Source organism: Gossypium hirsutum, chromosome A01, assembly GCF_007990345.1.
Source record: "Gossypium hirsutum isolate 1008001.06 chromosome A01, Gossypium_hirsutum_v2.1, whole genome shotgun sequence".
NCBI classification, from domain to species: domain Eukaryota; kingdom Viridiplantae; phylum Streptophyta; class Magnoliopsida; order Malvales; family Malvaceae; genus Gossypium; species Gossypium hirsutum.
Genome location: NC_053424.1, coordinates 1581644 through 1597414, shown reverse-complemented (window position 1 = coordinate 1597414; position 15771 = coordinate 1581644). Strand labels below are relative to the sequence as shown.

The following is a 15771-nucleotide window of genomic DNA, read 5'->3' as shown; positions in this document are numbered from 1 at the left end:
TTAAGTAATATAAACAATTTTTAATAAAATTTTATTATTAATTGGTTTAACATTCATTTATTAAAATCAATTAATCTAATTAAGATACTATGTATAGCACATTAAATTTGACTCATTCACACGTTGGGTATAATTACCATATGGTTAGTTAAGAAAAATATCGTGGATTACATCAAAATGTGGGTGACTTCAAATATTTTTTAAAACATTATTGTAAGATTGGACCGAAAATTATACATTTAATAATATAATTTGATACATAGTGGCACCATATGTTTTGATATGATGGCAACATCCACATAATCTAACCAAAAATCCTATATTGATTGCATCATGTTTGTTTTGTTTTATTTGTCATTTTGTCACACTTTTTGAATATGAGAAATATTATAAACATCATTATCTTATAAAGTTTTTCTACACATTAGTAATAAAGAATAAGGATAACACGATTTGAACTCATGTCAGATAGATATATGATAAAAGCTTTAACCATCGCTCTATTCAAATCAAACATTAAACTAGTGGAAATCATACGATATTATTAAGGTTAATTCATTCATTTAGAAACCATAATTTATGCCAATTAAGTTATGGAAATTATTGGTGTGATAAGGGTAATTAAATTCGATTGGCATGGACATTTTTATCAATGCAGGATGATGTAGGTTTGAGTGCTTTGAAGCGCATTATCCTTCTATTTATGGGTTAGTAAAGGGTTATGCATAGTTCTAGACATTGTATAAAAAAGAGCAGACATGATCAGAACCTATAATGAGATTGTTTAAAAAAAATATTGGTTTAAATAAGAAAAGCTAACGGATAAAGAGAAAATATATTATTGAGTGGTTTATATATTAAAAAGGTCAAAAAAACTAGAATAATTTATTTATATAAGTCCTTATAGTTCGTAGAAAGAATCTTTATAGTTAGATGTCAATTTTTTATGACATGAAATTGAAATTGACAAAAATTATATGTAAATTATTTGTTTATTTAGATAATCATATATGTAAAAAAAAATTACCCTTTTATTTTATCATAAATCTATGGATGAGATTCAATATGAAATTTATCACTATATGTATCATATTAAAATTATTTTAATTTTTTTTGAAAAATGCAAAATTTAAAATTATTTCAGATTTCATTATATTGAAATAGTTTTAATATTGAGATATTCATATTGAATGTGTTAATTTTTTTGTCAATAATTATAGTCATATTCAATATAATTATGTTTAATAAAAATGATGACATATTAACAATTTTTATGTAAATTTTAAAAAAAAATTATTCATATATATTATTTTTCGTGTCATTTAATATTAAACATTTTGATTATTTTACTATGTTCTTTTATCGTGTAAGTTCATTACAATTCAAATATAGCATGCTCGTAGCCATGAGAGAGAGCCTAGAGTGTGTGTAGATCCTCCCACACTATAAAGTTTAGAGAGGTATATGAGGTTAAATACTACGGGCCACGTGTCCTCTACTAATTGGTAGACTTGTCATTTAGTGGTTCCGTTGTTAGATCAATTATATGACTTGACGTGATTCGGTTGCAGAAAATGTAGATGACAAGTGGCATCCATCTTGCAGGAGTGATTGAGTGACGTGTCCTTAAGTCCAAGCAAAGTGATATCACTAGCGAGGTGATCTTGGGTCCGATGAGATAACTTTTCTAATGAGATAATCCATGATGAAATCTAACGATAGTATCTTTTAACAAAGGTAAGGAAACATACGTCTGAACATATTGGACTTAATTTTTTTAGTAATATAAACAATTTTTTAATACAGATTCAACATTTAATACTTATTTTTTAGAATTTATTAAATTTAATTAACCTAGTTGAGATTGTTTAGTAATATATGACTCACTGAATTTGACTCATTCCCACTTGGAACATAACTAGCAAATGGCTAGTTAAGAAAAGTAGTATAGATATGGTATGATGTGCCAAATATCAAATCAGTGACTTCACATGATTATCAAAGCAATATTGTAAGAATGGACCAAAAACTATACACTTGACAATGTAATTTGGTACATAGTGGCAGCATATGTTTGTTTTAATTGTCATTTTGGTACACTTTTAACCATTAGATATACAATATGTGTATATATTATCTTACAAGTTTGGATTTTATGTAATAATAATAATATATTTTAATTTTATAAACAAAATTGAGAAATTGACATGATTTCTCACAATAGGCCACTTGCTATTGAACTACTGGAAATTATCCAAAAAAGAGTGAATCATGTATGCCACTTGTCTATGAAATGTTCCATGAAATCATGGGATTTGGGAAAAGTCTCCAAGACCTTAGCCATATTATTGCATCAGTTTAATAGACTTAAAAAAAATAAAAGGCGACAATGTGAGTATACATATGAAAGGTTAAATCCTTTATTAATCCTTATACTATGCATAAGTTGCAAATTTAGTCCCTATGCTCTAATCTGGTCGATTTTAGTCTGTGTACTTTTTTAGATTTTGAAATTTCAGTCATGACCTAAAACAATAGCAATTAGATCCATTAGGTCAAATTCTATTATTAGTTCCATACTTTATATAAGTTGTGAATTTAGTTTTTATTCTCCAATTTGATCAATTTTAGTCTTCTATTTTTCTAATTTTGAAATTCGATCTTAATTCAAACTATAACCGTTAAATACATTAACTAAAATGTTTATGCAAATATTATATGAAAATATCATGCTGATATTGTGATAATATGTTTATCACATAAGATTTTGAAAACATCACAATTTAACTTAATGAATTTTACCGCTATAGTTTAGTAAGAACTGAAATTTCAAAATTCGAAAATTACAAAAATTAAAAAAAAGACCAAATTAGAATATAACGATTAAATCCACAACTTCTGCATAGCACAGAGACTAATGGAAAAATTGAACTATATATATATATATTACAAGGTCTAAGACCTAATGTTGATGTGAAGGTCTAATTTTGTTTTTATCCTTAAGAAGTTAACATTAATCCCACATTGGCTAGAAAATGCTCCTATGCTCACACTTACCCTATAAATAAGTATAAATTTCTTCACATTTTTTATTAAAAAGTTATTTAAGTCTACGTTGGCTAGAGAGCACTCCCACATTTAACACTTACCTTATATAAGTGACAATTTCTTCACTATTTTCATTAAAAAGTTCATTTTAATTCCAAATTGGCTATATAATACTTCCATAGCACACTTCTTTCTTAAAAAGTTAATTTTAATCCCATATTGACTAGAGAATACTCCCATAACTCACTTTTTCACTATTTTCATTAGAAATTAATTTTAATCCCTTAAAAAGTTAAACTTAATCCTACATTGGCTAGAGAAAACTCAATGCTCACACTTATCCTATAAATAAGTTTTAATTTCTTCATTATTTTTATTAAAAAAGTTAATTTTATTCTTAAGTTGACTAAAGAACACTCTGATATCTATAAACAAGTGTCAATTACTTACTATAATGCCAATTTCTTTACTATTTTCATAAGCTTTTTAGAGTTTTCTTTTGAAGAAATTCATGAGAGATAGCTTATAGTTAAAAGTTATTTATATATTATTTATATAAATGGTGATGATTCTAATACAATACTAATACTAAGATTTTGCAAATAAATGGTAGTGATTCTGATACAATGCTCTAATATGAATTAATTAAATATTTATATGTGTAAATATTTTATATTTTAAAAAAAATATGAATTAATTAAATATATCTTTTAATTTAAATTCAATAAACCCGTACATCTATATATAAATATTAATTTACACTCTTATTAATTAGAGGTGCATTAATTGTTTTATAATTATAATCAAAATCAAAATCATCTACACTGTTAAATAATTTAAATTTACTTATTAAATAACTTATTAATAGATTCAAATTTTGACAGATTTCCGTAATTCTTAAAGAGTATGATTACCTTATATCCTAGGTAAGTCCGTGCATTGCATGATAAAAAATCTAATAATATTATAAACAACACTTAATTAATATTGCAAACATAATATATGAAAATGACAAATAAAATTTAAAAAAAAAAGTTATATACATTATATCAATTATATCATATTTGAAATATCCAAAGATCTTAAAATTTTCTATTCAATTAAAAAAATTAAGTAGGTATAAGGTCTAATTTGTATATGATGCAATACTAAGAATTAATTAAGTACATTTTGTAATTTTATAATCTTAAAAAGTATCATTTATAGGATGTTAATTAAAAAAAGGTGGTGGCCAAATTCAAATACAACTAACATTTAGAAATTTGATAAAAATAAATTCTCTAAAAAAATTATTAACATAAGTATTTATATTTTTATATTACTAAGAGGGGTTGGATTTTTCTCAATACCAATGGTGCCGTTCAATTGGAATTAGGATGTGCATTTGCTAGGGGAGTTATGCTAGATGAGAATGGTGATTGGATCCCTGGTTATAACTGATTTCTAGGGACATGCTCGGTCTTTGATGTAGAACTTTGGGGCATTTTAGATGATCTAAAACTCGCCCAATGAAGAGGCCATGATAATGTGGTTATTCAATCAGATAGTCTGGAAGTTGTTAAAGCTACACATGAAAGTGCTTCGAAGACTTTAAATTCTACTCTGATTAGAAGAATACACAGCATATTGTCTCAAGAAGGTCAATGGATATTAAGACATATTTCTAGGGAGCATAATCAAAGCGCAGATTACATAATTAAATTGGCTTTCACAAATACGGCGGATCTTCATCTGTTTGAGATCCCTCCAAAAGAATCGTTAGACTTTTTCGTTGCAGACAAGGAAAGAGGATTTTGTATCCCTCAATATTTTTCCATGTAGATTCATTTTAATTCACCAAAAAAATATATAAATAAATTTTCATTGAATTTAATATCACCAATCAAGTTATATCAACTCACTTAATTAATTAACTAAAAAATTAAATATTTTTATAAATAAAATAATGATATTAAATAAATGCAAAAATATATATTTTTCATATTTCAATAATCATTAATTAATACATGTTTAAATCATCAGTCAAATACAACGAATATGCTAACAGTATATTAAATTTATTGCAAGTTGTAAAAAGTATTTTAATTTTTTTCTAACATATATTTTAATGTTAAATACATTAAATAATTAATTATTATAAAAATTAAATTTGCTTTAAAGACCTTGTTAAAATGAATAGTCAACCTTGATACGACACATTATTGTATTAATTTTTATAAAATAATAAAATTTAATGTATTAAATTTATATAAATACATAATTTTTTTCATTTTTGTCTCATTTGATTTAATATAGCTTTTGAAATATTATAATTATTCTTATTTTCATAAATGTTGATGTTTCACCTGCTTTACTTTTTTTATTATCGTTTTTTTAAATTTATTTTTGTAAAATAATATTATAAGTAACATAATTTTAATATAGATACACTAACACATATGTAATATAAGATAATATTAATAATTTCTAGATATTTTATATATGTAGAAGTGTTTACATATTAATTTATTATAATATATATTTTTTAAATTTATGTTTCTTTGGGTAAAAGTGATATAATAGTTTTCTAGATTAGATTTTGACCCGTATACTAAAAAAAAAAAAAAGGACAAACTGGTCATATCCGTTAAGTGAATGAACAAAATAGTGCTTTTGTTAAATTATGTTGTTTAAATCAATTTATCCTTTGTTTTTTTTTAAAATAGACCAATATATAATCTGTAGTTTAGTGATACTTCGATCATATATTTTTATAATAAATATCAAATATATACATGAACTTTGGTTCAATGTGTAATTTGAACATGAACTGGTGTAATTATACACATGAAATTTAAATTTTGGTTCATATGCATACATGAAACTTTGATTTTGATTCAACTGTACACAATTAAAAAAATGAATACAAATATTTATTTTCATTTTGGATAGTTGTTTGTATATGTAACATATCGACGTAAAATAGTACTGATTTGATAAATTTATTAGCGATTTGTGATAATTAAATGAAATAAAAAATTCATATATAAAACCACACGAAACCAAAGTTTATATATAACGTTATATATTAAATCAAAATTTATGAATAATTTAAATATTTATTCCTTTTTTGGGGGGGTACATTCACATTTATGAGCCATTATAGTCACATCGCCCTTATTGCATGGGTCACCCAACCCATATTTGCTCTTTATATGTTCTGATCATATTTGCTCTTTTTGACACAATACTTAAAATTACTTATAGCCTCTTCCCAACTCATAAATAGGAGAATAATGTGTACTCAAACGCACGTCCTCCTGCATTGGTAACAACAACCATACCAATTAAATTAAGATTCAATCGACATTATTTGCTTAAAACTTGTATTCTCTTGATTCTATCAAAAAAATATTTTAATCTAAATTATATCTTATGTTTGTTTTATATTTTATAAATCACATGATATATAATTTTTTATAATTATCAATCATACATAAATATTTTCTAAAAAAATTCAACATAATATTTTATCGAATATTTATACAATTCAAAGTGGTGACTAATTAATTTCTACTGCAATCATTGAGTGATTTTGCACCTCAAGTTTTGAGCTAAGTCTAAATGCACGGTTGCAAATGATAAGATTATTATCCACTTTAAAAGCCTTGAATTCTAATTTCGTCATTTTTTATTGTATATGTTTATAATTTTAGACTTAATACGTACAACAAATCTCGATTTCTGAAAATGATACATTTATTAGATTAAAAGGTCGACACAAATCTTACGATTCATGAAAATTTTAGAATATTAATCAAAATTTTTAATAATGTTATCTATTTGGACTAACTAATGATATCATATATAGATAAATTAAATTATGTTAAATTAAAATACAAGAATTAAATCATAAAATTTGAGTATAGCAAAGGACCACAACTAGAATTATTTCGCTCAAACTCTTGTTTAATGAGGCTACGACACTTAGATCTTAAATATATTTAGGTTCAAGCCTCACCCTACGTAAATCATACCAAATATAGCTCATATCCAAGTTTAATTTAGTTTAAATCCAATCACGTGTTTAAGGACAGATTCACCTTACACATGTGGAATGCATTAATTTTGTAATTATATTTATACCCTCAAAATTTTAAACAAAAAATTCAATTACATAAACTTACATAAACTTTCATGAGTCAATACAATTACGCCAAAAGATTGTGTTCCACCCATTGTGACACACACACACATATATATATATAAATAAATAACACGTAATATAGTTGAATTCCAAATGTGATTAAAGAAATCAAACATTGTTGATGTTATCAAAATTTATTCTAACATGCATTAATTCTGAAATGCCATAATCATGAAAATTTCTTAGTCCAATTTTGACTGATTTATTGGATTTTTACTAAAAGTTGTAACTCTAGAAACGTAAAGAAAGGAAAACGACGACGTTGAAAAGTAATTATATCATCCTTTTCAAACCAATTGGGAGGGGAATCGTAATCAGCCATTTACGAAGTGGGGTAATTGATTTGTAGATTTTCTATAAATAAATTATTATATGATTAAAGGTTTGTTTTTTTATTATGTACTAAAGATCATGAGCTTAGGTAGGGTCGGACTTGTTTAAGGGTGGGATTATTGATAAGATTTTGTAAATTTAGTTTGATTTAAAGGTTTAATTAAGTTGAGTTGAACTCGATGATGGATAAAAATTCGAGACATAATTAAGTTATTTAAATTCGAGTTTATAGTAAAATTGTAATTTACACTCCAATGTTTCATTTACACTCCAGTTTAGTTCATATCGACTATTTTTTTTTAAAGTTACAAGTATAATTACAATTGTGACTACTATAAAATACATAAGAACATCTATAATCAAAATTAACCATGGTTGTTTGATCCAGATTGACCTGTCAAATCAAGAATTAGTTAAGTTATCAATTTTTATTTTTTATGAATTTTTTAATGATTCTTTTAATCAAACCGTAAGAAATTGGTTGAACTAGTCAAAATCGTGGCATGACCAGTTCAACGACCAATCTAATTCTAAAAACCTTAGAATTAACCATTACGAAGCACCATTAAGTTGAGAACCAAAATAATATTCAAATCTGACCGTGCATGATAAATCTAAAAAACGGCTATAGATGATGGAACGTAAAACTTGAATGAGAATAAAATTTAGCAAAATATATAAAAATATTAATATAATAAAATAGGTTGATCCAAGTGGAATTTAAGTGAAAAAGATGGTAAAAATTGAATTGTTATCCAATTCATGAGGAATTCTAGAACTTGTGGAATCTAAGACCAAATTATCAAATATGTGTCAAAGCTAATATTTACAAATCGATGAAAATAAGTAAAATTATTACAACATAAAAAATTATCACATGTTCTTAAATTATATTTAAATAAAAATAAATAAATAAAGATATTTAAAAATTTTCATATGAAATTTAAAAAAATCCTTATATATTAAAATAGTATACGTGTCTTGCTCTATGCCTTGGAATCTTATTTGGGTTTTCTCAAATCTAGTCAAAGTTTAGTAATAAAAAATTGTTATTATTAAAATTAAAATTAAAACTAAAATTTAGATATATATATATATTACAATTTAAGTATCAATTAATTAAATATTTAAATTAATTGAGATTAAAATTAAAAAAATTAAACTCAAAATTTCAATTGTCACATTTTATTGGAACAAAGAAAGTATATTATCTTTTTAATGTATTAAATCATTATTTAATGTTTGGGGAGATTATCATCGACCAAATTAGACTATAATGACTAAATTCACAACTTATACATAGTATAGAGAGTAATAACATAATTTGATCGAAAAAATTAGAAAGAGTACTTAAAAAAAAACAATAATTAGATAAGGTTTGCTGATACGTTGGATCAACGGAAGTAGATGAGAAGGGGAGATAATTCTAGTCTAGAAGTAGAGAAGAAGAAGGTCCTTCCTTTGGGATGTCTGTTGTCTTTTATTATATAGGGTCAGACCTCGTGTTGGGTTGTTTTTATTATAAGAATATAATAAGGTTATAATATGATAAAAAATCATTGTACCCTTAGTATATTTGGAATTTAAACGCCTAATTTATTCAAGAATTTTAGTCACTCTGCTTTTCAAATTTAAAATGCAATTTAATTGTTAACGCCTTCAGACCAAGTAAATGTTTTTTTTTAATTTCAAAATGTTATATCAACAAATTTAATAAAAAGAATCTCTATATCGTGAATATTTGGATTTAAATTGTAAAATCTGAAAAAATAAATAGACTAAATTTTAAATATATGAAAAATAGAGAGCCTTGAAGCTTATTTTAACCATAAACTAAAAACAAAAACAATTTTTTAATTTATTATTTGACTTTAAGACTTTAATTTATATTGTAGTAATAAGTGACATCAACCTATTTAGAAATTTAATGCAGCATAAATTATTATTGTACTGTACTTTATTTTATTTTGGAAGTATTTTCTTGTTTCTCTCTATATAAAGCAGAGCCGGTTACCGCCCTCGTTCCCACACAGCTTAATTACAGTTCACCACATTTTCCTCTCAGATTTTTTTTTTTTAAAAAAGCAAAAAAGAAGAGCTCTCTTGTTAATCAAGCCCACGTAAAAAAGACTTGAGAACCAGCTGGTAAGTTTATAGTCGATCGTTTTTTGAATTTTTTTGGTGATGGATCGTTGTTTAATAGTCGGGTTATGCAAGTTCGTTTGATCAAATTTAGAAAGATTTGTAGTGATTACGAGCGTCGAAATTGTTCTATCTGCTCTGCTAATCTTTGCTTTTGAATTTCTTTCTTTCTTTCTTTTTTTTGTGATGGATCGTTGTTTTATAGTCGAATTATGAAAGTTCGTTTGATAGAACTTCGATAGCTTTGGAGTGATTACGAGCGTCGAAATCGTTCTCTCTTCTCTGCTAACCTTCGCTTTTGAATTTTTTTTTTTTGATGATGGATGGTTGTTTTATAGCTGAATTATGAAGTTCGTTTGATCGAATTTCGATAACTTTGAAGTGGTTACCAGCTTTCGAAGTTGTTCTCTCTTCTCTGCTAATCTTCGATTATTGTTTGTTCTGTTGTAATTTTCGAGTCCTTTTTTGATCTCCAAAACCGAATGAGATTTCTTCTTTGGTTTGTTTGTTTTCATGGCTGAACTGAGTCGTTTTTGAATTTCGTTCTCTGAAAGTAGCAAAAATAGGTAAGATGAAAATTAGAGATGATAACGAAGGTTCAAAATAATTGATAATGTTAAGAATATTTAATTTAATATTTTAAAATTTTATTCACTCAATATATATATAAAATTTCATGCTGAGTGCAGATCATAGAAACTAGAAAGCTGTTAGATCTGTGCGTAGTCCGGCTTTGGATTTTGAAATTCGAGTAAATTTCGGTTTGATTTAAAATTAAATAATTTAAATATATGGAATAAATATTAACATAAAGATATTTTTTAAAATATTTATTTTTTAACAACAAAATGAATTACATAAACAATTTTTTATGCTGCTTTATGTATAAATTTGGTTTATATAAAAACGAAATATTGAGTTTGTTAATTAAGTATTAACTCGTTGATGTTATTGGTAGTGCTAATTTAGAAATTAGAACTACTCTTAACTTACTTAAGCATCTAATATCTTTTGAATTAAGGGTTAGAGAGAGATTTTTTAAACCATTTAATAGATCATACAGGTCTATATGTAACCATGTTTTTTTGCATTGAGATATATATATATATGTATATATACCTCTTGATTGTATTTCACTTGGATATGGTTGGCTGTAGTGATGCTTTTAATGAAATAAATGTTTTTTGTTTTTTGTTTTTTGTTTTTAGATACAATTTCTTAAACCTACATGAAGTCAATATCAGTTGCTGGTCTTATTTGGCCTTCTTTTAATTATTATTATATTTATGTTTATTAGACTTTAATGGTAATTCACTAATTTGGGAATTGTTGAACTTTGAAGTTTCAACCACTGAACAGTGGGGTTTTTTTTTTTTTGCAAATTTCCGAAATATATAGGGATTCAAGTTAACTGAAACATTTCCACATTTAGTACTTTTGAGTTGTAATGAAGATGTTTATGATGTTAACTGCAGATCATGGCCAATGAGCGCTACATCGAAGAGGCCGAAGTTCGAAACTGTTTATTAGAAAGCAAAAATTCCATGGAGAAGTGGGTGAATTCGCCGGAAACAGTCACGGGTTCGGACGATAATCCCTCAGCCGGTTTTGACTGCAACATTTGCCTCGATACTGTGCAAGATCCGGTGGTGACGCTATGCGGTCACCTATATTGTTGGCCTTGTATTTACAAATGGCTTCATTGTCAATCCATCTCCACCGAAAGCCATGACCAAAAACAGCCGCAATGCCCCGTATGTAAGGCCGAAGTTTCGGCTTCGACAATCGTACCACTTTATGGTCGGGGCCGGACGAGTATAGCATCAAGAGGCAAGGCTCCCCAACTTGGAATAGTCATTCCAAAGAGACCTGTTGGTCCTGATTTTGGCACACCAAGATCACCTAATAGTGCCACTAGTCCACAATTTACACATCAAATACATCACCATCACCATGGCTATTCATATCAACCACAAGTGTACGATTATCCGTCTTCGCCGATGCTTAGTCCCGGCGGCACAACGATGAATGTGCCCGATCCAGTGACCCGAATATTCGGTGAAATGGTATACGCAAGGGTATTTGGGGAGTCAATTACGAACTTATATGCGTATCCGAATTCATACAATCTTACTGGGAGTACCCCTAGGATCAGAAGGCACCTAAAGCAAGCGGATAAGGCACTAAATAGAATAAGCTTTTTCCTCTTCTGTTGCTTAATCATATGTCTTCTTTTATTTTGATCTATTCGGTTAACCGACCGTTAATATACCCTTGCATGTATAGATACAAATTCTGCCAGATGTACTAATTAGCTTAGGAGATGTTGCATCTCCTATGCTACGATATAATATTATATATGAAATTATAAGTTTTGATCGATATGATATGAGTTTTCCTCCAAGATTTAAATTTAATAGTCTTAATTCACTGACAACATAAAAATATTTACGTATATAACATGTAACTTGATTCATAACTTGAACTTACCCATAGAATAGTTAATCAATGACCAAGTTTTGATGCGTCAATCTAACTGTATTTGCTTTCAATTTTAACTGCAATCATTACTTATGTTACTCAACTTTAGGTATGAGTGTCAGATATAGTAATGTATTTGATACGTGTATAATTAACTGGTATCTCTATATCTATCTATATGTTATACACAGTATCGAATAAGAATATTTCATAAAAAAAAATAAGAATTCTAGCAACCCGAATCCAATATATATTCGAGCGAAGGTGAAGCCAGAAAAACTATACCATTAAACTATCAAATTAGGAGAGTTGGTGGAAAATGGTGATGGGATTAGGTAGTGGCTGCTGAAGGTTGCATTTTGAATACTGTGAAGGGGTCAATATTAAAGAAGCTTGCAATAAGAGAGGTCATCCTTTTATGTATAAAATATGAGAAATTATAAAATAAAATATTACAATTTGAAATAAGCAAAAAAAAAAAGAAGAATATTCAAACATAGTATATTATATCACATCAGATAAAGAAAGGTATTACTTTCTGGAATGGATCTTATTGCAATCAATTATGATGAATATAAATAGTAACGAGGGTGAAAGTAACAAAATATCAATTATAACTTTGTGTTACAATTACTGTCGTCTTTCTATTTAGATTTGCTTTTAAGGGTTGAGATTTTTGTCTAATTTCGAAACTTCGTCTAAAATTTAAAAGGTTTTGGACAAAAATATTAGATATAAATATAATAACAACTTAAATTGCCTAGTTAAAATCTATTTTCTGAGATCACTCGGCTTTCAAAAATATAGTTAAATTGTCTTTTTTTAGACGGAAATGCTTGTTAGAGTGTTAAAATTTTAATGACAATGACCTTATACATTATATTTCACGCGACTGTCTTATGTACTTCAACCAAATTAAGATATATATATCAAAGTTATCAAAATTTTAAAAAAAAAATTATCTACATTAACAATGAAGTAGACGTGGATTACAGCACTAGTACAAAATCCACTCAATTTTTAATAAAATAAATAAATTTAACTAAATTTTAAAGGTTGATAGTTAACGAGATAAAACAAAGTCTAATATTTAAATATTCGAATAATAACTTACCCAATCAAATTTTAGCTGAAATCTTTTCCCTTTTTTAGGGTAACCCTAGGATGAAATCCAATATAGGAACTTGGGACCATCAGAAGAAGACATTTTGGGTCAATTTTCTTGCACATAAAGTTGGTGTATATTAAAGAGAACTCTTTCTCAATTGAGCTTGAAGTGATCAATTATGGAAACACCCATTTTGGTGATGCATTTGGTGGATGCAGCCACCCCATCATATTCTATCCATTTCACATAATTTGGATTTGTTCTAAAAACCTTATGTCCTAATCAACATGATTGAGTTCTCCATCACACCTAAATTTAAATTTAAATATCTTGGTTGGATTTTGACATGGGTGTTCCTCCATTGACTTAGAAAGCATTCTAATTATATCTAAACACCTTTGTTAACTTAACAATATTAGAGGAGTTGATATACTAGTTGGGACCAGCTTATGTATTATTGGATACCTACAATCTTTGACTTTTCAAAGATGAATAGTGGCAGAAAGTTGGCACCGAAAGGCACCGAAAGTAGAAAGTAAGATTGGTTGGCAAGTTGGGTTAAAAGTTGGCATGGGATAATTGCAATTTTAGTCCCTAATTGTATAGGGACATTGCAAGTTGATCCTTAAACCTCAACTATAAATAGGCCTAACCATCTCTTACTTTCTTCATCCCACACTTGCCATTCTCTACTTAAGGCAATTGTTCTCTCTCCCTATTTGTAAACTTTCACTTGTATTTTTGGAGTGAAATATATTTGGTAGTGCCCGAGGACGTAGGCAAAATTTGCTGAACCTCGTTAAAATTCTAGTGTTCTTTATTTTTGTTCTGCATATTTTGCAAGTGTCATTGTAGTGATTTATTGTGCTATTAAATTACGATAGAGGGATATTCTGGCTAGGAAAGATCTGGTATGTAAGCGATCCTCGTGATCCACCTCTCTTTCCTGGGAATTGAACTTAGTGTGATTTTTCAGTACAATAATTTTACTCTTTCACACGCTTCCGCGCAACAATTGGTACCAAAGCCAGGTTCGTACTTGGGGAATACGACCGTTTACGGTACTATTCACGTATATATCACTATTCACGTATATAGTACTATTTACGTATACGGCACTATTCATGTATACGGTACTGTTCACATATACAGTAGTTGGGATTGAGGAGAAAAATGGCAGCAGCATCGTCATCAGCAAGGACTACTGTGACAAATGCAAAATTTGAAGTAGAGAAATTTGACGGTACCAATAATTTTGGTATGTGGCAGTGTGAGATCCTGGATGTCTTATGTCAGCAAGAGCTGGATATAGCCCTTGAAGAAAAACCTGACAAGATGGATGACAAGGAGTGGGCCAAGATCAATAGACAGGCGTGTGGTACAATCCGCCTATGTTTGGCCAAAGAGCAGAAGTACTCCGTCATGAGGGAGACATCAGCGAAGAAGCTGTGGGATACATTGGAAGAAAAGTTTCTAACGAAAAGTCTTGAAAATAGGCTTTATATGAAAAAGAAACTTTTTCGGTTCACGTATGCACCCGGTATGTCGATGAATGACCATGTGAACTCATTCAATAAAATTTTAGCAGACTTGCTAAATTTGGATGAGAAATTTGAAGATGAAGACAAGGCATTATTGTTGTTGAATTCCCTTCCTGATGAATATGATCATCTTACCACCACATTGCTTCATGGGAAAGATTCAATCACATTTGATGCAGTCTGTAGTGCGTTGTATAGATCTGAGACTCGAAAGAAAGATAAAAGAGATCACAGAGATACAACTGCAGAAGTCTTAACAGTAAGAGGTCGTTCACACAGCAGCAAACCTGGTAGAAGGGGTAAGTCCAAAGGGAGACCCGCCAAAGATGAATGTGCCTTTTGTCGTGAGAAAGGACATTGGAAAAAGAATTGTCCTAAGTTACAAAAGGGCAAGTCTATTTCTAATGCATGTGTAGCGGAGTATGATGAGGAGTCAGACTTTAGCTTGGTTGGCATGGCAATGGCATGTCAAACGGATGAGTGGATATTGGATTCGGGATGTACTTACCATATGTGTCCTAATAAGGACTGGTTTTCTAGTCTTGAAGAACTAGAAGGTGGAGTTGTTTTTATGGGCAATGATAGTGCCTGTAAGACAATGGGTGTAGGTACAATCAAATTGAAGAACCATGACGGCTCAATCCAAGTTCTGACAGATGTTCGCTATGTACCCAGCTTGAAGAAAAATCTCATCTCATTAGGGGCCCTAGAATCTAAAGGGCTCACAATCACTTTGAGAGATGGATTACTAAAGGTAGTAGCTGGGGTATTGACGGTGATGAAAGGCACTAGAAGAAATAACTTGTACTATTTAAATGGAAGTACAGTTATTGGATCAACATCAACAGCTTCTGCGAAAGATGCAGATTCAGAGGCTACTAGGTTATGGCATAGGCGATTGGGACATGCTGGTGAAAAAGCTTTGCAGACTT

General features: G+C 28.5%; 1 protein-coding gene across 1 annotated transcript; it reads left to right on the top strand.

Moving 5' to 3' along the window:
- The first annotated feature begins 9481 nt into the window (after positions 1 to 9481).
- On the top strand, positions 9482 to 12091 carry LOC107928942 (E3 ubiquitin-protein ligase RMA1H1). The gene is made up of 2 exons (XM_016860255.2): positions 9482 to 9712; positions 11185 to 12091. Exon 2 carries the CDS (start codon positions 11188 to 11190, stop codon positions 11950 to 11952), a length of 765 nt encoding a protein of 254 aa, XP_016715744.2. The 5' UTR covers positions 9482 to 9712; positions 11185 to 11187; the 3' UTR covers positions 11953 to 12091.
- Positions 12092 to 15771: the final 3680 nt, after the last annotated feature.